The sequence below is a fragment of the Bubalus bubalis genome, chromosome X (genome assembly GCF_019923935.1).
Source record: "Bubalus bubalis isolate 160015118507 breed Murrah chromosome X, NDDB_SH_1, whole genome shotgun sequence".
Lineage (NCBI taxonomy): Eukaryota > Metazoa > Chordata > Mammalia > Artiodactyla > Bovidae > Bubalus > Bubalus bubalis.
In genome coordinates, this window is record NC_059181.1 from 141,498,510 (window position 1) to 141,525,359 (window position 26,850).

General features: G+C 35.7%; 1 protein-coding gene and 1 non-coding gene across 5 annotated transcripts in view; both read left to right on the forward strand.

The window, feature by feature from the left end:
- The window catches only part of PHF6 (PHD finger protein 6), a 49,062-nt gene that overhangs the window by 2,502 nt on the left and 19,710 nt on the right, over window positions 1-26,850 (forward strand). For 2 of the 4 annotated variants that reach the window (XM_006074803.4, XM_044937552.2), the window contains exons 2-7: window positions 1,557-1,740; window positions 1,978-2,079; window positions 16,041-16,174; window positions 16,442-16,485; window positions 25,667-25,836; window positions 25,997-26,140. In XM_006074803.4, coding sequence (XP_006074865.1) covers window positions 1,603-1,740; window positions 1,978-2,079; window positions 16,041-16,174; window positions 16,442-16,485; window positions 25,667-25,836; window positions 25,997-26,140 — 732 coding nt within the window. In that variant the 5' untranslated portion in view covers window positions 1,557-1,602. The remainder of the gene's footprint in view (window positions 1-1,556; window positions 1,741-1,977; window positions 2,080-16,040; window positions 16,175-16,441; window positions 16,486-25,666; window positions 25,837-25,996; window positions 26,141-26,850) is intronic. The other 2 variants (XM_006074805.4, XM_006074806.4) reach the window with 2 other exon arrangements.
- Window positions 16,620-16,726, forward strand: LOC112582459. The gene has a single exon (XR_003106989.1). It is a non-coding gene; the product is annotated as a U6 spliceosomal RNA (small nuclear RNA).

A 26,850-nucleotide genomic window follows, 5' to 3' on the forward strand; every position in this document is an offset into this window, starting at 1 on the left:
TCTTTTGTTTCTCTGTTATGTTCTTTTTTTTTCTTTAATCCTAAAAGTATTTGCTGCCTGTTTTCAATCAGTTTCACAGTTTATAGCCAGTGCTGTGAATACAGTACTGTTGTAAAGTATCCGATGCCATTTGAAAGGGGGAGGTATTTAAAATTGTTGATAGCATTAAGAGTTTGTTAAACCCATCAATGTAGAGACTGTCAAGGCCTGTGAAGTTTTGTTACACCGAAAAACCTAGATAAAAATTGATGAGAAGACCTGTTTCTTTGTGACTTTATATTCACTTTTCAGTGTTTGTGTTTTTATATTGTGAAGCACTGCATGGTTTGCAGCTACCACCTTGCTGGCATCCAGCTGCTGCCGCTCTGTTGGTGAACAAGCGCTCCTCAGAAAGACACTGTGTAGTGTTAGTGAGTCCATGTTTTCAGCATTTTATGAAAAGGTTCAAATATATGAAAGAATGGAAAGAATTTAGTAAGTTTTAAGATTAAAAAATTGAGATTTTATTGATTGAAATGTGTGTTATGGTAACCTAGGTCCTGAGCTACTTAGTTCTTTTGATTTGGGAAAACGGCACAATTCAACTAACTGATTTTACATTTGTTTTTGTTCTTCTGAAGAATCCATGTTGAGACTGATGATCTAAATCTGAAACCTTCCATGTTAGAACTTTTCTTCCCTTTTTTTGTTTGACTATACTACCTATAATTATAATTTTGACTAAATTGAAGGCTCATTCAGAAAAATTTCCCACCCTTTATACAGTATTACTAATTTAAGTATGAAAGTTACTGCATATAGAACACCACTGTCAGTTTGTAACTTTAATAAGCAGACTTTTGGAGTAAATCTCAGAGTCAGATAACAGAGTTGTTTTTATAAATGATTGGTTCTTAAAGTCTGTGTTTTTTAATAGACTGCTGTAAAACTTAAGTTTTCCTTTACTTGCAAAAGGAATACAGTAGCAAAAACTAATAAAGATGTATAAATGATTTTTTTAAATTTGAAAAGAACTCAAATTTTAAAAATAAGTGTTCCAAAGTCATGGTTATGTAAAATTTATTTCTCATTTGTTGGATTATCAATATGTGAACTTTACAGAATTGTGCAATTAAAGAGTTCTGTTCACTCTGGATATTGTGTAGTTCTCAATGGTTTTTGCTCTGCTCTTAGATATATAATTCTTTGTCTCCTTGAAGGGGCACCCCGGTATACATGAAAAATGTTTTTCATTAATTATGTCAGCAGATGACTATTTTAATTTCACACATTGTTCATGTTTTATTTATCCATGCAGAAGTAGTTCTAATTATTTCACATGTCCCTTAATTTGAGAGCAGTTTGATTTTTCCCAGTTACTTCATTAATTTATCTTTATGCATAGATAGTACACTTTTTAAAATTACAGAGGTTTCAGTGTTCATTTGTTTATACTAAGTAGCTATTTTTAATTATACATATTAAAACCTAGGTCAAATATGAAACAATTTACATGAATGTATAAATTGATTTTTAAAACAAATTAACCATTTTGTTGCCCTTCTTATCCTCTGTAGCTTTTCTTGAGGCATAAAGTGGCATTCTAAAGGCAATTTAAAAATCATGTCAAGCTCTGTTGAACAGAAAAAAGGGCCTACAAGACAGCGCAAATGTGGCTTTTGTAAGTCAAATAGAGACAAGGAATGTGGACAGTTACTAATATCTGAAAACCAGAAGGTGGCAGCACACCATAAGTGTATGGTAAGTACGCTCGCAGCAACCAAGAGCCCTGAAACCAGGAGAATCTTAACAGTGAATATTCCTGAATACTAAACAGAACAACAAAACCAGTTAAACGTCTAAATGGTTCCTCACTAATGTTGTGTCATTTTTACTTTACTATTTCCTTTTAAATTTAGCATCTTATTCACTATAAATTACGTTTCACTGTAATTTCTTTTTATATGAACCTAAATTTCTTTTAAATGTAATTTATAGCTGTTCTCATCTGCTTTGGTTTCATCACACTCTGATAACGAAAGTCTTGGTGGATTTTCTATTGAAGATGTCCAAAAGGAAATTAAAAGAGGCACGAAGCTGGTAAGTTGCTATTTCTGCCTCTTGAGAATAAAACTTATTTTAAGCTCATTAAAGAGGAAATTGCTTATTTTAAAGTGTATTGCCTTATTAACTGAGTGTAATTTTTTTTAAATTGCAGTCTTATTTTTCCCCCCAAATCAGCAAATTGCAAGGCTAGTTTTAATTTGTCTGCCAATGAACAAAAAAGGAGTAAATCAATATGTATATTTATTTTTTTTCCCCCAAAAGTATTAAAATCTTCTTGCGAGCTGTGTTGACTTAGAAACAAGCAGTTTGCTTAATTTGAATGTTTTATGTTAAAGTCATCATTCAAGTTTATTTTTAAAATTAAAATTCTGAAATGTTTTTACTTTCCATGATAAAGTAATTGTGATCATTACAAATGAAGATGACAGAACCCTTTCAACAAGAAAATGTTACCAGTGTCTGAACAGCATATTTTACTGTGATTCAGTTGTACAACACAGTATTTATGACTTTGGATAACTTTTGGTGAATTTTACAGTTTTTCTGAAACTTCACCAGTGTAATGTTCCTGCAGTTGTCTTCGCTACCAAGTAACCAGTTTGGCAAGATACTGTATTGTTCTGGTGGAAAAGTAGTATTGGCTCAGGTGGTATTTGATACATTATAGTTTACATTGAAATAATTTCTTCTTATTTGGTTATTTTTCTCTTCTGAGCTCTTTATTGAATCTGTAAATGTACCTTCAGTAGCTTCACTATCAAGTGTTTATTTTAAAGATGGGTTTGGCAGAACATATATCTATGTCCTTAGACACTGAGTAATCTCACACTTCATAAAGAATCTTGATGGGAAGGAGGGCTCTCATTTTGATATCGGGAATAATCTATTTTGAAAAGTAGTCAGTTTTCTATAGTTTAAAAATAAAAGCAGTATGAAGAAGTTCAAAGAGAACATTTGAGATTTGTTTTTAGGATCAGATCAGATCAGATCAGTCGCTCAGTCGTGTCCGACTCTTTGCAACCCCATGAATCACAGCACGCCAGGCCTCCCTGTCCATCACCAACTCCCGGAGTTCACTGAGACTCATGTCCATCGAGTCAGCGATGCCATCCAGCCATCTCATCCTCTGTCGTCCCCTTCTCCTCCTGCCCCCAATCCCTCCCAGCATCAGAGTCTTTTCCAATGAGTCAACCCTTCGCATAAATAGTCTTCAACTCTAGAGTCACTATAGGCAGAAATAGGAATTCAGAGGTCAGACATTTTTGTTGTTGTTGCAGTGAGACCTTAACCATGACAACGTTTATCTTTCCCAGCTCCAAAACTGCAGATAACAATAGAATGCTCCATTTAAAAAAAAATGTGATCTTTTTTTCATTTGGTGGTTTTAGATTTCTTTATGTTACTGTGCTTGCTGAGTTTTGAGAATCAGCAGTATGTTTTTATTTCCTAGTCCTTAAAAACCAATTTGGATACAAAGAAAGAATACTACTTACTTGAAACTAGTTGCACTGTAACCCTTATCACCCATTGTTTTTTCCTTGGCTTAATGAATATTCATGGAAAATGTGTCTACACCCTGACTTGTTAGCATTGTTGTTATTCTATGTGGCTGCTCTAGTCAGAACAGGAGCAGTTTTGGTCCCTGATGTTACTGTGTTACTAACAAATGCGATGCCTATTTTTATAAGAAGCAGTAACATACATCTATCAGTATTGCTAAATTCAGTGGAGATTTAATTTACTTAAATTAGGTAAAATTTCCCCTTTGTGCAGAAAGCATCAGAACTTTGTACAGATTTCACTATTATAAATTGTCTTGATTAATTTTTAATGGCAAGATGTAGGGAGTTAATTTTTTTGCCCTAGTGAATTATACATAACTAAGCTTATTCCTTGATCTAGGGAGTAGAACAGTACTGGAGGTTAAGACCACAAGCTGTAGTAACAGACGGGGATTTGAATCCCAGCTCTCTTACTGACTAGCTGGGTGACTCTGCACAAGTTCTTTACTTCTCTATGCCGTGTTTTCTTCACCTGCCTAAAGGAGATAACAACAGTCCCTGCCTCCCAGGGATATTGTGAGAATTAAAAAGAAACTGTAGAGGACCTAGCATGGTGCCTGCACATAGTTAAGATTTTAAAAATGGCAGCCCTGTTGTAGTTATTGTTCATAAGTAATAATAAGACCCTGCTAACATTGTTGTAGGCTAATGAAAAGCCTACTGGGTTGAGAATTCATGAGGCCTGTTTTGTTAATAGCTGCCACTGATACATTATGTAACTTTAGACAAGTCATTACCTTATTTGTATTTTTACCAGCAGTATAAATGGATAATGCTGTATCACTGCTTGCTATACAGTGATGTTGCATAACTAAAACATGCTAGAGAAGATGTAAAGAGTTTTACCTTAGGGAAGGTTTTTTTTTTTTCTTTTCTTTTTTGACACTCCCCAACCAGGGATTGAACCCACTCCCTTGGCAGTGATATATCAGAGTCTTAGCCACTGGACTGCCAGGGAAGTTCCTTAGGAAAGGTGTTTTGCAGCCAAAATTTTGAGGCTGTGGGCATCCAGCCTTGAGTAATAGTGGCAGAAGGAGAGAACTTTTGAGCCAGGTATATAGTTTTGCTCCCTTTCCTTCTGTTAAAATGTCAGAATTTAAATAATTTACATAGGGCCTAGGACTAGAGTAGCATTTATATGTTAAATTTTGAAATAATTTTTAAGTCTCCTTTTTACCCTTAGTTTTGGCCCTTCCATTATATCATTTTTACATGAAATATTATCGAGTAACCAAAATTCCAGGTTTTGGTTTTCTTCTTTACTTTTCCCTGTGTAGATTTATCTAAGCAATTAAAAGGGCATAAATCAGAAAGAAAGACAAAAAGTGAAGAGTTTCATGTAAGTAGGTAAACTGTATGAAAACTAGATAATCAGCTTCCCTAATTGACTTTTTGGGCTTCCCTGGTGGCTCATGTGGTAAAGAATCCACCTGCCTTATGGCAGAATCCCCTGGAGGAAGGCATGGCAATCCACTCCAGTATTCTTGATTGGAGAATTCCTATGGACAGAGGAGTCTGGTGGACTACAGTCCATGGGATCACGAAGAGTTGGACACAACTGAGCAACTAAGCACAATTCACTTTTTAAGGCGTTTTATCTTGTGAGTCTGTTTGCCCTGGCTCTTTTTCATCTAGATTTCTAGGTGAGAAGTGGGTCAATATCCATTGAAAGTAATGAAAAGCAAGAGTGCTGGTCCATAGGTGCTTTTAAGGCAGGTTCCAGTCTGTATCTCGTGCTTGCCCCAAAGAAAACCATGAAGAGAAGAGGCTTGGATGTAAGGTGTAAATATATAGGTGGCCAGGTGCGTCAGAGTCTTGAAAGGATGGAAAGCCACAAAAAAGAAGGGTACAGGTGGCTAGTTTCTGTGTTCTTGCTGCCATAGTCCACTTTCCAAGATTATCACGTCAGCCATAAGAATTGGAGAGAAAAGCCATTCTACATGAACATATTTATCTCTTTTACATCAAGACATTTGCCAGCATATAAGGTTTTTATAATTTGAAAGTCTTTTTGCAATTAAGACAAATTTTTTTTTCCAGAATGGTTTCTAGTTCCTGTTGAATCCATATGTGGAGATACAACATCTGTACCATTTACTCTTATTCTCCAGCTATCTAGCCAAGAAATTCAAATTTCCAAGTAAAATTATGAGTTATTGTTGCTGTTTTCGTTTTGTTTAAGGAGACACTTGGGAGGAATATTGAAGAACATACTCTTGATGAATGGAGCTAGGTGTTGAGATCGTTAAGAGTATCTATGCGGGAATTCCCTGGTAGCCCAGTGATCAGAACTCGCTTTCACTGCTGGGCCCAGGTTCGAGCCCTGGTCAGGGAACTAAAATCTACCTCCCCGCCCCCCCAAAATATCTACATCAAATAATGAACTGTTTTAATTGGTACCTGTGTCAAATATATCAAGAACTCTTAAGACCGAAAGGGGTTAAGAAGCCATTTCACTTTCCTTCCCCTTAGGCAAGATTACCTACAAGCCATATAACAGATTTTTTTTTGTCTATCTTATATTTAAATATATTAAGAAATTGTGATTCTACCCAAGCAAGCTGAAACAGGACCAGTATTATATAATACTCTTCACAGTTGAGAAATTCGTCCTTCTATATAAATCAAATATCTCATTTAATTGAGAGTCATTTATTCTAGGTCTGTCTCTTTCCATTAAGGGAAGTATTTTTTTTTCTTGTGTTAAGAATGAAAAGTCCTTCATATACTTGATAACTATCCTCAGATCATTCCTAAACTTTCTCCTTTTTAAACTAAATTTTTCTCACGTCTTGAGAAATCCTCTGAACATTTTTTCCTGTTTTCTTCTTCAGTAGCAGAGATAGCTAACATTTATTGAACATTTAGTATGTGCTAGGGACTGGGCTAAGTACTTTAAATACATGATCCTTTTTAATCCTCACAGTCATATTGTGAGATAGGAAGGTATTTAGTCTCACTTTACAGATTAGGAACCTGAGGCTCAGAGAAGTAACCTGACTATGATCATATAGCTGGTAAGTGGCAGAGCTAGAATTTGAATCCAGGGCCAGTTAACTCCAAAGCCAGAACTCTTAATCACTAGGCTATACTAGACTGTTTTTAAGCTCCCTAACCCAAAATCACATTTTAAAATTAAAGCTTAATAGTTTTCTAATAAAGATGGAAATAATACTGAATTTGGGACATTATCAGGCTGCTATTAATATAGTCTGTTAATAGCATTGTTAGTTTTTAGAACAAAAATCCTACCTACATACTATCTAAGAATATTCTGAGTCTCTGTTACTTGCAAGATATTTTTAGTAGCCTCTGAAAATAAAAAGACCAATTCTACAATTCTACATATTGACTTTGTTGTTTACTCACTACCAGTTCAGTGCTTGGCACCCCAGCGAAACAGGATATCTGGTTTTGAGAGATCATAATCGAGATATGATCTGCATATATGAATCTGCAGTATGACAATTTATAGATAAACCTTTTTATTTTGTGTGGGAGGAGTCATGCCAATTTAAGTAGCTAAGACTATATCCCAGAGATGGTAAGATTTAAAAGGGAAAAAAAGTATGAGTCCATGAAATAGGTTAACTATATGAGAATGGGCCACTGAGACTGGCAGTAATAGATTAGAATTGAGAAAGGTGAGATGATTGCAGGGTCTGTAAACGTTAGACAGGAATTTCAACTCAGGTAAGAAGGGAAGGGAAGGGCAAAGTAGGATTTTTCAGGAGATAAGTGATATACATTGTGGAAAATGAAATACAATAACGGCAGCATACTTGTCTGCTGTACCTGGATGTCCTGCAGGCATCTTAAACTCAACCTGTCTATTCCACTGTTGTTCATCATGTCCCTGCCCTGAAACCCGATTCTCTTTCTGAATCCTTTACCTTCCTTCCATATCACTCACATCGATTCTATTTCTGGGATGTCTCAGCCTTCTTTCTTATTGTGACCCTATATCCAGTCTTCTTCTTTCCATCCTTCCAGCATACTGCTGGTAATTACTTGATCTCTACCTTTATAACCTAATACCACTCACTCCCTGACTCCAAACCTTTACTGATTCCTTTCTGCCTATAGAATATCTACCCTTCAGAATGCATAACTTAACCCACCATTTCCATTGTTTATCTCATCCCCTGTCTCATTCTAGCTGTTTCCTGAATATCCTCCACTTGTCCCCCACTGCTGTGCATGTACTGACGTTATTCATCTCCTAGCTGCCTCTCAGAACTCCGGTTTTTGAGTCCAACTCAACCTTCATCTTTGACACAGGGTTTAACACCCTGCATTGTATTTGTTACATGTGTGCAAGCCTTTCTTCTCCACTGTGTTGTGAGCTCCGGGAGAGCAAAGACTGTATTCTTTTTGCCCAGCATAGGATTAAGTGGGGGTGGGGGCTGGGGAATGCATGGAAAACACTTAGCACGGTGCTTGACATCTCATTTGTGCTCAATTGTACTCTATTAAGTGGGCACTCCTTAATTGTTGGCTGAATTTGAAGGCGGGAAGGGCTTCAATGGGACAATAGTGTGAAGCTTTAAAAATGGGCTAGGTGTAAATTGACCATGGAGATAAGAGTATAGGCATAAAATTCCTCTGTTTTGGTTAATCAGTGTTTTAGTGTTGTTTGCAATTCTAGCTGTTTGAAGAGGAATGAGAGAAATCTAGAAGGAAAGATCAGGTTGCTTATTTGTTCAGGATGGTGAAGAGCTGTGTATGCCTCAAACAAGGGCGTTTCCATGTTTCTTCAACCTTCACTCTCCCAGTAGGGTGTTAAATTTTTGTTGTTTTCCTTAAGCATTATATTCAAGGCCTCTATCCAGAGTCTAGAAATCATCTGTCTGTCCATTTATCAGATACTTAATTAAGCACCTACTTAGTACCAAGCACAATGTTAGACACTTTGTATGCGATCATGAATACATGTACTTTAGCCTAGAATGTAAAGAATGCCACAGGAGATCTGGGAGAGAGGACCATAATTAATTTTACCTGAGAAATCAGAAGACTTCAGGGAGAGTGACATTTGAAGTGTGTTCCACTGGGAAAATGATACTGTAGAACTCAAAGAGGTAAGAGTTTCAAGGAGGAGGAAGTACTTTTAACAAGTATAGAGTAGTAAATGCCAGTGCTATTTTTTTAATTTATTTTTTAATTGGAAGAAAATTGCTTTACAATGTTGTGTTGGTTTCTGCCATACAACAATGCAAATCAGCCATAATTATACATATATCACCTCCAGTGCTATTTAGAGTATGTGGCTTATTTGGCATTTAGTAAGGGTAAAATGAAGCACCCAAAGTGTATAGAGTGTTACAACTGCTTACTACATACAAAGAAGCACAAAATGCCCACGGACTTAATGGTGCTACTAAATCCTTAGATCAGGGATACTTAACCAGCAATCAGAAAGGAGGGTGAGTGGGTTTAAAAAGGTTCCCAAATGATTTTTGATGAGCACTCAGTTATGGATCATTGCCTTAGGACAGGGGTTGGCGCACTTTGTATAAAGGATTAGATAATTAATATTTAAGGTTTTGCTAGCCATATTGTTGCAGTTGCAGTTATAGACAGTACCCAAAGAAGTGAGTGTGACTGTGTTCCAGTAAAACTTTCTTTGTGAAGACAGGTGATGGGCCGAATTGGGCTTGCCTTAAGAGTATTTTTTGGGGAAAACAGGTAAATTTTTTCCAGAAGATTTCCCTGGCTTCATTGTCATCTGTGTAACTAAGTGTACATGCAGCATGAAGGTATTCATAGAACTGTGAATTGTTTTCAAAGTTCAGATTATGGCATGCAGATTAAATGTGCACAGATATTTTACCTGTCATTTATAAAAAGAAAAATAACTTTGTTTTACTTTGGAGGTGACTAAAGAGAATAAATGGGAGGCCAAAGAGAAACTTCAGGTCTAATGATGGAGAAAATCAGGTCTTTGGCTATTACTGAACAAATTAATTTTTTAAAAATTCAAATTTTTTTCTCCTTTGCCTTCATTTAATACTTCTTTGCAATTGAGAATACTGTAAGTTTATGTCATTATGTAATTACTTGTGGTAATGGAAGATAACCTAACCAATAATATAAAATAATCTATGTCTGATTTGGGGGGGATGTCTTGGTACTTATTTGAGCATGGATTTTTGGTGTTCACAGATTAAGTATAGCAAGCAGTATGGCACTTTAGAGTACCCTCAGCCTGTAAGACCTACATCTTAGAAGAGCTTAAACATAAAGATCTGAGCTCCGAAAAACTCTGAATCTGAATCTTTCAGATAAGTAAAACAAATTTCAAAAGCTCCAATAAGAGAATTTATATTCCTCATAATGTTGCAGGAAGGGGGACCCCTTCCAGGGCCTGAAACTGGGCTCTTGTCTAACACTCGGAAATGAATTGTCCGAGGAGACACATGTGCTGACAAAGCAAGAGATTTTATTGGGAAAGGGCACCCGGGTGGAGAGCAGTAGGGTAAGGGAACCCAGGAGAACTGCTCTGCTGCGTGGCTCGCAGTCTCGGGTTTTATGGTGATGGGATTAGTTTCCGGGTGGTCTTTGGCCAATCATTCTAATTCAGAGTGTTTCCTGGTGGCGCACGCATTGCTCAGCCAAGATGGACGCTAGCGAGAGGAATTCTGGAAAGTGGACGGACAAGCGGTGTCTCCTTTCGACCTTTCCTGAACTCTTCCGGTTGGTGGTGGCTTATTAGTTCCCTATTCCTTATCAGGATCTCCTGTCATAAAACAACTCATGCAAATGGTGACTATGGTGCCTGGCCAGGGTGGGCGGTTTCAATCGGTGTGCTTCCCCTAAGAATAATGATGATTCATAAAGTTGGATGGAGTTGGAGTATGTGATATTGAGAGCAAGGTCAGGAGACTAGGTTAAGTAAGAGCTTGATAGGCCTACTTATTATTAGTTCCTTGCCCTCTGATTTCTAAAAGACTTCTGAAATTATTCAGTAACTGCTTAGATTTAGTCTGTCACTCTAGTAAAGTACTTTTCAGTGGCCCTGTTTTTTAGAAGCACTTGGAGAATTTAAGGTCCTAATCTCAAGTTATTTTTAAAATGACTTAGACAACTTTAAGAGTTCAGTTTTGCTTTCTAGCTTTCCATTTAGACCTAATTATTTTATTATTAATAACTAGAGGTAATGTTTTCTGTTATTAAAAAAAAATACAAAGTGACAAACACCAGTGTAAGGTAAACTGCTCTCACTTAATTTTTGTCTCATCTCTTCTGTGAAAATATCTTAGGTACCCTAGTCCCAACTCCAAGTGCTTCTGGTATTTTTTTCCCTACAGACTTTTTTTTTGGAAATCTGTTGCATTCTCTGTACATTTGTAGCAGTTTTCTTGAAACAAGTGTCTTGAGAGTAGTAACTACTTGGCTATGAGAATTTATACCTATACACTTGTGGTCAGTTACTGACATACATTGTAGATACATAGCAATTGAGCGGGGCAAACTAAGTCTTAGAACTTGTCTTCAAGAGCCTTATCTTTCTACCTGTCCTAGAAGTTGGCATCTCATTTGTTTTGCCTTGTCTCTGTGGTCTTGACTTTTTCCCTGTGTTTCCCCCATAGCTACTAACAAAGCAGTATTTGTCTTTTTATTACTTAAGACTTCTTCCTTCTGTAGAGTGACTTTCAGTCCTGGCCTTGATCAGTTGACTGAGGAGCAGATAAGTTCCAACCTCGGGCTCCTGCAGGACTTTAGCTAAGTCATAGTCCTTTCAGTTCTGTTCATCTACTCTCATGCATGACTTCATTCCTCTTTTGTTTGTGGATTAGCTCCTTGAGACTCTGCTTGTATGGCCCAACTGAATATTAATATAGTATAGCTTCCCAGAGAGTAGAACCCTGGTTACCAGGGGCAGGAGGAGTCGGGGAAATGGGAGATGTTTGTCAAAAGGTACAAAGTTGCACTTATGTAGGATGAATAAGTCTAGAGATCTGTTGTACAACATGATGACCATAGTTAATGATACTCTGTAGTATCGTGGAAATTTGCTGACAGTAGACTTTAGGGACTTATACCAATGCACCAAAAAATGGCAACTATATTGGAGAGAGGGGTATGTTAATTAGCTCAACTATAGTAATTATTTCACTATGTATATGTACATTAAAACATGCTGTATATCCTAAATATATGTGCTAAGTCACTTCAGTCATGTCCGACTCTGTGCGACCCCATAGACGGCAGCCCACCAGGCTCCCCAGTCCCTGGGATTCTCCAGGCAAGAACACTGGAGTGGGTTGCCATTTCCTTCTCCAATGCATGAAAGTGAAAAGTCAAAGTGAAGTCGATCAGTCGTATCTGACTCTTAGCGACCCCATGGACTGCAGCCTACCATGCTCCTCCGTCCATGGGACTTTCCGGGCAAGAGTACTGGAGTGGGGTGCCATTGCCTTCTCCGAAATATATGTAATTTTTATTAAAAATTTTGAAAAAGATACCATGTTATGCAAACATCTGTTGAGTCTTATTTTCTAATCTCCCTATTTTGGAAGACAAATTGTTGAATTTGTTAGGTCTACTAGATGGCAAACTGAATAGAGGAGTAAAAGTAAAAGAAAAATGATTAACAACAAAGACATTTTCACCTCTATTTAAAGAACTTGAAATCAGGGTATAGGCAGGATAAGCTGAGAATTGACATTATACCTATCCTGAAGACAGGAAGTTGGCCTTCAACAGAATATTTGATATGTGTATTTGATATGTGGGAAAAGACCTTTTTTCAAGGAGGAAGAAGTCCACCATTGTCCTTGAAAAATGTGTTCCCATCAGGTTAACTTTCATTTCTCCACATTTGAGAGCACTCTGACTGCAGTGAAAGCATGATGTTAAATGGCAGGTTAACACTCTTCTGGTGAGGGCCCAATAGAGCCTATAACTGATTGAAGGGCAAATAAATGTTGTGTGTAAAGAGGAACACAGGATAACATCACTCTGGTCCAGCCAGGCAGGGGTTATTTTCCTATTATTCAACTGTTTTTTTTCCAGTAGAAGTCCTCTTTATTTTATTTTCCATTTTTTTTAAAAGAAAAGTATACTAGCCACCTATCTAGTTTCCAAACTTTAATTGGGATTTTTATGTCTTTAATTGTCTTTTTATCTCTTCCTCATTCTCTCTGCTCATTCTCTGCCCCTTCAACTGGATTGTTCTCTATTTTACCTTTTCAAATCAGACTTTTAAATATTTTTTAGACATACTTGAAGATAAGTAGTCAAGTCTGCAGATGTTAAAAACATGAATGAGAAAAAAATATGGTATATGATATTAAAATTTTCAGTAACATAGTAAGTTTAAAATCAAAATGTTTATTGAGTGCTACATGGTAGTCACAGTGTTTATCTTTCAAAAAACTTGGTCTAGAAGGGATTGGTAGATAAAATCTATACATTTACAAAGATAATTAGTCATACAAAGAAGTAAAATGGTAAGAACCAAAATGAATACGCTATCTTAAGTCCCATAGGAGTTCAAGTATTATTTCATGGGTTGCAACATAGCAATGATATCTTGAACATAACGGTAGCGTTCCCATTCTGTATTCACAGGTATATAAGCAAATTTACATTTCATATTTAGTTTAATATGGATAATATTTTGGTATTTTCTTCATACCTTCCCAGAATGTATTTACAAGCAGAAATATCTGCTGGTATATGAATGCTGCATAAAATCTTGTAAATTCTTTCTTTTTCCTATAAATTCTAATTAAGAAAAATTCCTACTCCTAACCTTGAGAAGAATCTTCCTCTCCGAAAACATTTTTATTGGTATATCTTCCTCTTTCCTTTCTTCCTTGAGAGAAACTGACAAAATAAAAATGAGAATAAGCTTTTTCTCACTCAAAAAATTTATTTGTCCTGAGTTGCTGTAGTTAACTGGTTTAGGCAGATTTGAATTTATAACCAACCAAAACACATTTTGATATATTTTGGTATTTGGTTTCCTTCTCATTCTCAGTAAACCGAGATTTGGGGATTGAAATCATTTGCTGGAGTATTCCCAATGGTTTTAAAATAATTTTTCATATACAAAAGTAATTTGTAGAAAAATCAGAAAATATAGGAAATTATGAGACAGAAAACCAATTAGAGATAGCCACTCAGCATTTCACTGTGTTTACTTTCTCCTATTTTCAAAGAATAAAGTTATAAACATAATTGGGGTCATAATTTGCATACCTGACTTTGTGTCCTGTTTTTTCACTTAATATTATGCATAAACCTTTTCCCATGTCATTAAAATGTTTTTGAAAAGAGTAAAGAACATTCCTACATATGGTTGTACTATAACTTATTTAAACGTTTTTCAATGGCTGTTTTCCACAGGTGGTTTTACATTTGGAGTTATTCTAAATAATTCTTCAGTGAATATGACTGCATATAAATTAAGTCTGATTTGTTTTGTAGACTAGGTTAATAAAAGGAAAATTATTGGATCAGAGAGTGTATACACTTTTAATAAGCTCTGTGATAAATAAGGCAAGTTGCTGTCCAGAGAATATAGCAGTATCTGAAAGTGGCCATCTCACTATATGTGTGCCAGTGCTGAGCTGGTACGGGATTTGTAACAGTACCTCTCCTTTTATTTTTGCTTGCTCATTGCATTCAATATTTTCCAAATGTACCTGTGCAAACCCATTTTCAGTGTAATTTCGAAATGAGGTACTTGCAGTACAGCTCTTAATGAAGTAGTGGTAATGTTCAATTTATTAAGTTAAAAACCAGGTGACTAATATGTATAGAATTACAGAGAAAAATACTTTCACATAAGCATTGCAACACTGTAATGGTGTCTACACTTGGTTGGTATGAATGATTTTTTAATTTTCTTTGTGCTCTTTTGTGTTTTCTGCAATTTCTATAATCAGTCTATGTTTTTTTAATTAGAAGTATAATTTACTAAAATAATAGAACCTCATAAACTGAGTACAAATGTTCCATGTCCTTAACAATTTATAAGCCACCCAAAAGGATTTAACAACTTGCCTTGCTTGATAATTTGGCACAGTGTTTCTTTTTACAGTATTGCTTTGAAGTTTCTGTATTTATTTAAGGAAGTGGTGTATTTCTTTAGCATTAATAATGGGCACTGGCCCTCGTGTTTTCTGGGAAGTACCTGTATTGAGAATGTTTCTGTTTCTGACTTATATAGAAGTCTTTTTTAAATGATAGCTTGAATGAAAGGTTGAGTGTTTGACTTGCTTAGAGAAATAGAAGGTATTTTATTAGAATTTACATTAGCCTCTTGGTACACCAAAATTACTTAGGGGCCAAGTAAAGAGGAATGAGAACAGTTCCCAATGAGGCATCCCTACCAAGAAACAAAGTGAACAGTTTTTAAGATTTACCTTCCTGTGAATTTATTTTGGCATGGCATTTATAGCTTAGGAGAGAGCCTCATTAAAAGTCCACTCATAATGGGCTTCCCTCGTAGCTCAGTCGGTAAAGAATCTGCCTGCAATGCAGGAGACCTGGGGTTTGATTCCTGGGTAGAGAAGATCCCCTGGAGAAGGAAATGGCAACCCACTCCAGTATTCTTGCCTGGAGAATCCCATGGACAGAGGAGCCTGACAGGCTACAGTCTATGGGGTCACAAGAGTTGGACATGACTTAGTGACTAAACCACCACCATAGTACAGTATACTATGATATGTTAATCAAAACCACTACCAGTCATCATTATGTACTTTTCTTAAAGAATTTTTTTCTAAATTTAAATGTGAGCTAGTTAAACAATATGAATTATCCAGTAAAGTCAGAGGTAAATTGTATTAAAATATGTTGAAAGCATCTGTTTTATCTATTTGCTTGAATTCATAATGTGAAAGGTAAGTAACAGATTAAATTAAAATAGATGAGCATGTTTTCACAATCAGTTTGACATCATAGAATATTTTTAGGGCTTGAGGGATTTAAAAATCTACCTAATTCTTTTATCTTTTTTCCCTCCCTCACTTGAAATTGATTTTACCAGGTTCCCAAATAGTATGTGAGATTTCTTTTCTAAAAATTCTCACTGATAAGTGGAAATGTGAAGGACAGTTTTTTCTGGTATGAGCCATTTTCCCCAGTTACTCATTTCCAGGAAGATCTGGATTGTGAAAAGGTCTACAGTTTACATTCCTGCAGCATTTCAGATTTTCTGTTGACCACAATACAACAGTAGACATCAATAATATTCCATTAATTTTGTCATTGTTTAACATGGGAAAAAATACTCCCAGTAGAATTTTATTTGAATTATTTCTAGGTGAGAAAAATAAGAAAAATAACAATATTAGTTACAGAACTTTTCAATAACCAGTTTCTTTTCCTTGACAGAGATTTGCTATGCCTCTAACCTGATATCATAGCTGTAGCAAAACCACACACTAATAATAATATTTTATTGTTTTGCTCTAGATGTGCTCTTTGTGCCATTGTCCCGGAGCAACAATTGGTTGTGATGTGAAGACTTGTCACAGGACATACCACTACCACTGTGCGTTGCATGACAAAGCTCAAATACGAGAGAAACCTTCACAAGGGATATACATGTAATTATTTAACTTCTCTTAGCTTTTTTAAAAGTCATACTTTCTTTAGGTCTTTGTAAAAAACTTTTGCCTGATTCCAAGCATCTCATCATTCGTTGCAAGGGGTGTTTTTGGTAGGGAATTAACTGCTTCGAGAAGTGGCATAGAAAGTTTAATGATAAGGTTTTTGGAATCTAGTGAATGGGGTGAAGTATACTGCTCATTCTTAGTTTGAAAAAGGAGTTGGTTTGTTTACTTGGTAATTTTTAATTTTTTCGTTTCTTGTAGGGTTTATTGTCGAAAACACAAGAAAACTGCACATAATTCTGAAGGTACGTCATTCAGCCACTTTTTAATTTCAAGAGGAAATTTGAGTAAAATATGAGCGAATTATACTATATTAATTTTCACCACAAGAGGTGTCTTAAAATTGAATGCTATTTGAAGAATTAAGAAAAGCACTGGGGTGTTTGCTTTAGCAGCACATATACTAAAATTGGAACAATACAGAGGAGATTAGCATGGCCCCTGTGCAATCATGACATGCAAATTCATGAAGCATTCCATATTTTTCACAACATTGTAAATCAACTATACTTCAGTTTTTTTTTTTTAAAAGAATACTTAACCTAGTTCCTACAGAGGTTCAAAGCCTTTTGAGAGCAGTGTTATTATATCTGCAAATGAATTTTTATTCCTATTATTAAGATTTATAATGAATATACTTAAGTATAGAGAACATGTTTGTTCATTTTAAATTAAGTTAAGGCACTATAAAAATTACTCAAGTTATGAATGAACCAGAACAATGGGAAAAAAAGAGAAAAGCATTTGGATAAACTAATGTGAAAAGTTTACATTAAACTAATAGTGAAAAAGATCTGAATTTTTAAAGAAAACTTTTACCTTAAATTCCTGTAAAGAGTACATGGAGAATATATTTATCTTTAGGGGGAAATGATGCTAGTGGTTATGGGTTTCTGTGTTCAGGTGACTATGTTAGTGGGTTGTAAAGGTAATAATTAGAGAGTCCTTGCTACTGTCAGATAAAACGTGGACTAGAAATACTGGTACATTGTGTGATAAACAACCTTTCTGTTGAATTTTTACTCACACTGAAGTAACTTTCACCCCCCCTTAATATAGACATGTTCATAAGAAATAATCAATTTTAAAATACAAACCTTTAAAATTATTTTATGGTTTGCTTCCACTTAAATTTGTACAAAACCAGAACAGTCATGTTTATATATAGTTAGCCAAGCTGTATAGTTGGTCTTTAAAACGTATGGGAAAGTTCTGAAACTCAATTCTGACTTGTTTCAAATTTCTCATACAGATGGTTTTGATACTCTTACTAGCAATATGAAAAGCTCAGATTTAATCTGAGATTGTTCTATCCTTTCATTTAGATTAGAGATCTTTCAAGTTTTTGTTAGCTTCTGAGAGCATGTTGCTTAGAATTAAGAATGATTTGAGCCTGTTGTTTTAAGAAGTTGTCTCTTTTATAAAGACTTACCTAATTATCAGTGTTAGCACATTAAAATTTGTGGCCCTTTTTGATTTCTTAGGTCTTGGTTTTATAATACAAAATAGTATTGTTTTCCCTTTAGGACCAGATTAATCTAAATACTTTAGAAGTGCTGGTTAAAGACTGTCTTTAGCAAAAACTTATTATTAAGATAAAGATATTGGACAAATATAAGAACAGAATCTTTTTTGATTGATAAAGTACAACTGATAAACTTTATAGTGTTTTCCTTCAGTTTTTTCATTTCATTCTAGAATTGAGTTGAAAAACCTTTAGTGTAAGGTTAAGAGTAAGCTTTCTCACCTTTCATTGCTTCAGATTTTAACAATGTATTTATTTGATTCTCTTCAAAATTTTAGTGAGCATATGTAGTAAACCAAGGATTGAGACTTAATGATCTGGCAAGTGTATCAACATACTGGGTCAGGGTATTTAAGGGTGACAACAATGAGTCCTATAGACATCGCCCCTTTTATTCCCTCAGTTTCTGAAGCTGATAGTACCATCTAGTGGTGGAGATAAGTCACTGCAGACTACACAAAGTGAAATAATTTTAACCACCGTTTTTGCTTTGAGAAACTTTTTAATGAGGAAGATCTAAATTCATACTTTTCGAGAGGACTTTTCTTTTAGTAGAACTGGCAGGAATACTACAATTCAAACTTACGATACAGTTGATTTGAAATTTGGGTTCGGTGTATACTTTATAGCATATTGGGGCTCCCTGTATTAGTGACATATGTAGTGTGTGTATATACTCATATTGTAGAACTTGAGAGCATAACTTTGCAATTTAAAAATATGGCAATTTCTATTTATTGAATTTAGACTTTTATCACATTTATCTAGCTTGAATTTATTAGATATTGGATGCTTTGTCAGAAACAGAACTTCCACTTACTTCATTATTCTAATGGGAAACATATGTTCTACTTTATGATTGTAATTTATGGTGGGGGTTATAGGATTGTATTTCAGGGACTGTCTTTGAGAACTGTACAGCACTAGTCTGTAGAGCAAAGAGGAATTGATACCTTTGGCAGTGTATTGACCATTTGCCATCTGTGGCTCAGTACCTACTTTGCTAATACTTAAAGTGATAAATACTATATAATTCAGTCTGTTCTGTTAGCTTGATATAACATGAACTGTGTTTTGAAATAACAGATTTGAGAATCTCTGTACCATCTTCCATACTTTTGCCTTTTTCAGAATGTTATATACTTGGAATCATACAATATGTAGCCTTTTCAGATTGGTTTCTTTCACTTAGTTGGCCTTTGTGGGGAGGGAGATTAGTTGTTAATGCTTACAAGAAAGGATTCAATGGACAAGAAGAGATTGGAGGTACGAGGAGGAGGATTGAGTGCAGGTGGAACAACTGCCCTGTGATAAGGAGAACCTTTCTACTGTAATAGGAGAGAAGGAAGATAGGTGGTTCCTATTAGGTCTGTTTTCTCTGTGGGGGAAAGTGTAGGGAGATGGGTGAGGGTTGGAAGTTGAAGGAGAAAGTTTTGAAATACTAGTTGTGAAGACCAGGGGAGAAAGTTTACCTAAAGAAGTGTAAAGTTTCCAGACCTTATTGGAGCAGTTGAGGTTAGTAACCCTGAATTTATAAAATGATGATATCAGCTCGTGTGACATTTCCTCCAGCAACTCGGGATCCTGGGTGTAGCACAGAGAAAGTGGCTAGTTGGTTCATTCAGAATCAGGATTTTTTCCAAGTGAGTTCAACAAAGAAGTAAAGGGATAGGAAGTTTAGAATATTTGCTAGAGAGAAATAAACTGAAAGGAATTAATAGACTGGAGGTCCTGGTAAGATTGGAGAACAATGAGAATGAAACTATTTAGGAAAGCAATCATCTGTGGTCCCAGGGTATGAGGCAGTGATTTCAGAGAGAGAATCCTTTTAGGTGATTATGAGGTATCTGGGTGTGATTATGGGGATTAGGTGGTTGATGGAGGACATTAGTGAAGATTAAGGAACTGAATGACTACGTGTTGCTTGGATTGTCCATGTGGACAGTGAAATCACCCAGGATGTTGGCAATTTCCAATCTTCATTACTTTTATTAAATGGAAATTTAGGGAGATCCTAATGTGGTATCAAGGTCTTTAAAAACCTTTTAAGTTTAGGTGCAAAGAATAGATTTACTAAGTACTGGAAAGGCAGCTTTCCTCTCATCCTTGTCCTTGTTTTTCAGTTTCCAAATTTTTTTGCTGAAGGCAACATCTAGGATCAGTTTCTTTTGTGTCCTTCAAGAGCACTAATATGCATACATAAGCATATGTATAGCTAGCAGTTTTCTACCTTGCAGGAGCATATAAAAGTGTTTATTTCCTTGATAGTCGGTATTAATACTTCTAGAACATAAAGTCACTCACTGACATGTGTCTGTCCCAGCTCTGCTCTTCCCCAGCTTTGTGATCTTGGGCAAAATAATTTTAAGTTTTCTGAATTTACTTTTCTTATCTGTAAAATGGGGGATGGGGATGATGACTGATACAACCTCATGGGGCTGTTTCGAGACTCAAATGAAATAATGCATGTAAACTGCACAGCACATCTGGTATAGTAAAAACTCAAATGTTAGGTCTTATATTTTGGGTATTTGCATTTATATATTAAATGGAAAAGGGCAAGATGTAGAGCAGTATGCTTGGATTTGCATATGCATAGAAAATAACAGCTGACATTTATTGAGCGTGTCTTATGTGCCAGGCCCTTCTAGATCAAGTACCTTAACTCTTTTTAATTCAGGAACCCTCTGAGGTAGGTCTCAGGTCCAAGGACACAAAGTCTGTGACAAGAGATCCAGGATTCAAAACCAAGCTCTCTACCCTTGAGATTGAGAAAAGAAGCCTTAACAGTAGTACCTTGAGAAGGGAGGGAGTGAATATGAAGAAAGGGAAGCAAGAAAATTAGGGCAAAAGCTGGGAGTGCAGAGCAGTTGGAATTGGAAGGTGGAAAGGAAGATTTTTCCTTCTTTCATGCAGATAATTTTTTAATAATTATTATTAAAAATGATAATTTTAAAAAATGTAAAATATTTTCACAGTTTTGAATAGGAAAAAAACCAGTAAGCAACCATGAAAAATTTAAACAAAGGTGCTGTGACTAGCTTCCTCCTCACATTTTCATGTGCAAATAATTTTCAGAATAAATTTCCCAAAATAATATTGCTGGGGTCAAAAGGTTTAATCTTTTTAAGGTTCTCAATCCACACTGCCATGCTACTTTCTAGAAAGATTGTGCTAGATTATATTCCCATCAGCAGTGGCTGACTTTACCCCCTCCTTTCACCACATTGTATGTTACGAATTCTTTTAAATACAAAAGTAGTATACTGCCCATTGTTAAAAAATTTAAATAGTACAATAGTACTATTAAATTAATTCCAGAATCACACTCTATGAGTAACTACTAATAATGGTTTGTATATCTTCTCAGAACCTTTCTTACATACATACACTCTTACACAGGTATCCATATATGCACTGTTCATAATACAATGGCATCATAGTATAAATAGAGGTGATGTTGTGCAACTTGTTTTTTTCTTTCTGTGATATATCAGACACCCTTCTCTGTCTGCATACAGATCAACCTCATTCTTTTTAATAGTTGTGTTATATGCCATAGAATAAATAGAACTGTAGTTTACTTATAGATTTCTCTACTTTAAAAAATCACCTTGGAACTTCCCTCATGCTCCAGTGGTTAAGACTGTGCTCCCAATGCAGGGGCCCTGGGTTTGATCCCTGGCGAGGGAACTAGATCCCACATTCTGCAACTAAGACCCAGTGCAACCAAATAAATACAAACAAAGTGTTTTAAAAACACCTATATCTACTTTTTCCACATACAAATAAAACTGCATTGATCTTCCCTATACATACGTGCTTATGTACTTATGCAAGTGATTCTATAGGATAAAATCTTAGAAATGGTGATGGCAGGTGACAGTCTATGCATTTAACATTGGAAATAAGAACTATAATATGTACCAATATTGTATGAGAGTGTCCAGTTCCCTGTACCTCTGCTGGATATTATCAGCCTTATAACTTTTACCCATATGATTATCTCATTTAATTTCCATTTCCCTTATCACTAATAAGGTTGTGCTTCTGCCCATTTTTTTGGTCATTTATATTTCTTCTGTGAACTGTCAGTTCTATCTTTTACATGTTTTTCTTTCAAGGTTTAGCTTTTCAAAATTGATTTGAAGTGCTCTCTGTAAAGTGTATCTATTCTTTCACTCCCTGCCACTAAATGGCTTCTTAGGTGTCCTAATCCCAAAATTCTCTTCCATTTTCTTCTATTACATTTATAGTTTGTTACTTGACTAGATTTTTTGGCTCCATCTCTCATTTTTTCATATGGTATGAGAATAGGAATCTCAGTTTTTAGAAAATAGGTAGCCATTTGTGCCATTATGTCTCTCCCCAACTCATTTGAAATGCTACCATTATCATACTCTGATTTCCCATATCCATATGGGTTTGTTTTCAACCTAGCTTTCTCTTCTGCTGATATGTGTCTATTCCTATGCCAGTGTTTTTAAGTACTTTTGCTTTATGGTATATTTTGATATCTTTTTTAAAAAGATAGTATTATACATATACTGTTCCAGAAAACTGGGGAATCAACTTAAGTTCTGTCTTTTCAACATTTCATTAAATAAGGTTAGCAAGAACTAATACCATTCTCATCTTGATCTGGTTCTTCCAGAAGCATCATTTATCTCAGTATATTTGTGGGGTTTCTTTTATGTTTGTATTTCTAACACACTTCTTGTTGGATTTATTGTAGCTTTTTATAACTAAAGATTGCTATTTTGATAGGTGAAATGATATATCACTTAATTTACACTTTGACTCTAGAGAAGTCAAATTTTCTCAAAGTATATTTAACTATTTATGTTCTATGAATTATTTGATCATGTTTTTGTGTTGGGTTCTTAATCTTTTATGAGCTTATCAGATCATAAAGATACTAATCCTTTGTCATAAGTACAGAAGATATTTTTCCAGTTTATTATTTGCCTTTTAAATGTATCACTTATGTTTTTACTTTGAGAAGTTTAAGAGTCTAATATAGTTAAATTTTGTCAATCTTTTGTGATTGTTTTTTTTACTATTGATATTAAAGTCCCCTGAAATTTTATAGTGAGTGATTTCGTATTTAGGACAGACAGATATGCCATGTAGAAAGTTGACATGTTGGCCTGATAATGGAATCAGTTAAGTAATTTCTTTATAGGTATTTAACAATGTAGTATTATTATAGTGCTAATGATTTTTGTTTTCATTGTAAATGACAGAATATTATGTATTTTACGTATATGATATAGTATGTACCAGGATGAGTGAAACATTTGGTTATGATTTTTCATTTTAATTTTTGGTACATACAAGTAATTCTAATAGCTTTAATGAAATTGTGTCTTAAGAATTCTCAGATTAAATGTTTAAAGAAAGTAGGTGGTGTGTTCTGATGTTAAATTTGCTATAGTGTTAAGATTAGAATATATCTTTAATTGACTTGTCTGTCTTCACAGGGAGAGTTATCCAGATTTTTGCCTGTAAAACTCTCCCCCTCCCCCTTTTCTTCTCTCAGATTCTACCATAGTTAGGTGAAGTTACATTGATACAAGTTTTAGTAACTGTTTTGCAAATGATCTAATGCTCTCAGTTCCTGGAATTTATATACGCAAGTACACTACTTAAATTACCCTTTTCTTATCATAATGAATGTGCTTTTATTGCTTTAAAAAAACCCCTTAAAATATTTATTAGGAAAGATCAGCATCTGAGAATAGGAGTTAATATGCTTTCTCATGGAGAAATTAGTCCATGGAATTATAGTCAATAATTTATGGTAAAAGAAAAATCAAAATAGGTATTAGAACTGTACCTAAAACTTTCTGTAGTTTGACTCTAAGACTGAATATTTGGTTTTTATATCTTTTGAATACCAAATACATTGTCTTATATACTGTACACCCTCAATGAATAAAATATTTGTAGTGAATAACCAAATGAAACACCTCTATTAATGGTACAAATTCTTTTCAAATTGCTGGGAAGTACAGTTCTGAAACTTCTACATTAATTTTGTTTAATCCATTAAAGTATGTACAGACAGCCTGCAACATAGCTTTCCTACCACTTACGTTAGAAATTCCTTTTATACTTAGGAAGTGAAAGTGTTAGTTGCTCAGTCTTGTGCGACTCTTGTGATCCCATGGACTGTAGCCTGCCAGGGTCCCCTGTCCACGGAATTCTCCAGGCAAGAATACTGGAGTGGATTGCCATTTCCTTCTTCAGGGGATCTTCCCAACCTGGGTATTGAACCAAGGTCTCCTGTATCTCCTGCATTGCAAGCAGATTCTTGACCATCTGAGAGCCACCAGGGCTTAATATTTGTTTACTTGATCAGTTGCTTAGCTCATTTGTAGATGACTTCTTTGTTGAATTAGGTCTTTTGATTTTCATGTTAAAGAGCTATCTAGAACAGTGCTTCCCAATAGAACTTTTCTGCCATGATAGAAACATTCTATATCTGTGATGTCTAGTAGAGACTCAGTTTACTGCATGTGACTAGTAAATACTTAAATGTGGTCAGTCAGACTGAGAAACTGATGGTTTAATCTTATTTAATTATAAATGACTTAAATTTCAAAAAAAAGCATGTTGCCAGTGGCTGCTATATTGGACAGCACAGATATACATGGGCTTCCCAGGTGGCACAGTGGTAAAGAATCCAGCTGCCAATGCAGGAGACACAGGAGACACAGGTTCAATCCCTGGGTTGAGAAGATCCCCTGGAGGAGGTAGCTCAGTCAGGAAAGAATCCGCCTGCAGTGCAGGAGACCCAGGTTTGATACCTGAGTTGGGAAGATCCCCTGGAGAAGGAAACCAAACTACTCCAGTATTCTTGCCTAGAGAATTCCATGGACAGAGAAGCCTGGCAGGGTACAGTCCATGAGACCGCAAGAGTCAGACATGACTTAGTGACTAAACCACCACCACTACCTGGAGGAGGAAATGGCAAACCACTCCAATATTCTTGTCTGGAAAATTCCAAGGACAGAGGAGACTGGCAGGCTACAGTCCATGGGGTCACAAGCAGTCAGACATGACTGAGGGACTGAGCACACATGCATGTTATACCTACTTTATTTTCATTTAGTTTTCCAAGTTATTGTAAGTTTAAATTTTGGGTAATTTTTCTGATTTCACCAATAGTGTGAGGGAAAACTCTTTGAAACCTATGGTAAAAAAAAACACACACACAACAACACAAGATCTAATTCTTTTTTTTTTAAGTTATTTATTTTATTATTATTATTTTGGCTGCACTGAGTCTTTGTTGCTTTGCGTGGACTTTCTCTAGTTGTGGTGTGGGCTTCTCACTGTGATGGCTTCTCTTGGGGAGCACAGGCTCTAGAGTGTGCAGGCTTCAGTAATTGTGGCCCATGGGCCCAGTATTTGTGGCTAACGGGCTCTAAATTGTGGGCTCAGTAGTTGTGGCTCATGGGCTTGCTTGCTTAATGGCATGTGGAATCTTCTTAGACCAGAGATTAAACCTGTATCCCCTGCATTGGCAGGCAGATTCCTATCCACTGCACCACCAAGGAAGTCCAACAAGATCTAATTCTAAAATTTCCCTTATTAGTATTTGGAAATGTTTACTGAATTATGTGCACAGTCGGGATCACAAAACTCATTTGCATATAATTATAAATTTGATGGAAATAATTAATTTACAATGATTATAATAAAACTGTTTCTTTGTATTTGATTTTCATTGCATTTATATGAAATGTTAGGCTGTTACATCAAACATACCACAGACCATTTCTCCTCATATCTTGAGGTGATATTCTGAGGAAAAACGTATGTTCTAAGGACCCATGAATTAATGCTCATTTTAAGATTGGTCCATGTGAATAAAGCTTTTGTTCATTTTTAAGCAGCTGATTTAGAAGAAAGTTTTAATGAACATGAACTGGAGCCTTCATCGCCTAAAAGTAAAAAGAAAAGTCGCAAAGGAAGGCCACGAAAAACTAATTTTAAAGGACTGTCGGAAGATACCAGGTCTACATCCTCTCATGGAACGGATGAAATGGAAAGTAGTTCCTATGTAAGTAGAAAATCGTTGGATTCTTACTTTTGTGGCAACATGAGTATACCTGTGTTTATAGGTAAAGTTAATCATTTGAAGTGTTAACTAAGCTTGAGGTACTGATAGCATATTTTTTATGGATTTTTTTCAAGCTTTTCTTTTTCTTTCACGTTTGCAGAGAGATCGGTCTCCACATAGAAGCAGCCCTAGTGACACCAGGCCTAAATGTGGATTTTGTCATGTAGGGGAGGAAGAAAATCAAGCAAGAGGAAAACTGCATATATTTAATGCCAAGAAGGCAGCTGCACATTATAAATGCATGGTAAGTATGGTTCTTTTTATATGCTTTTAAATCCAAGTTTTGGAAAGGCATTTAGCTAGTGACCAAATATAGAACTTCCCTCCACAGTATTGGTGTTTTAGAATTAGGAATAGCATATCCTATAATCCCAAATCTTTTTAAAAAGTATAATTGACTTACAACATTATATGTTTCAGGCATACACCATAGCAATTCAATGTTTTTATATATTATGAAATGATCACCACAATAAGACTAGTTACCATGTATCATACAAAGTTGCTGCTAAGTCGCTTCAGTCATGTCTGACTCTGTGCGACCCCATAGACGGAAGCCCACCAGGCTCCCCCGTCCCTGGGATTCTCCAGGCAAGAACACTGGAGTGGGTTGCCATTTCCTTCTCCAATGCGTGAAAGTGGAAAGTGAAAGTGAAGTCGCTCAGTCGTGTCTGACTCTTAGTGACCCCATGGACCGCAGCCTACCAGGCTCCTCCGTCCATGGGATTTTCCAGGCAAGAGTACTGGAGTGGGGTGCCACTGCCTTCTCCATCATACAAAGTTACTACAGTATTATTGACTAGGTTTCCTATGCTGTATATTACATACCCAGTTCAGTTTCTCAGTCGTGTCCGACTCTTTGGGACCCCATGGACTGCAGCACACCAGGCCTCCCTGTCCATCACCAACTCCCGGAGTTTACTCAAATTCATGTCCATTGAGTCAGTGATGCCA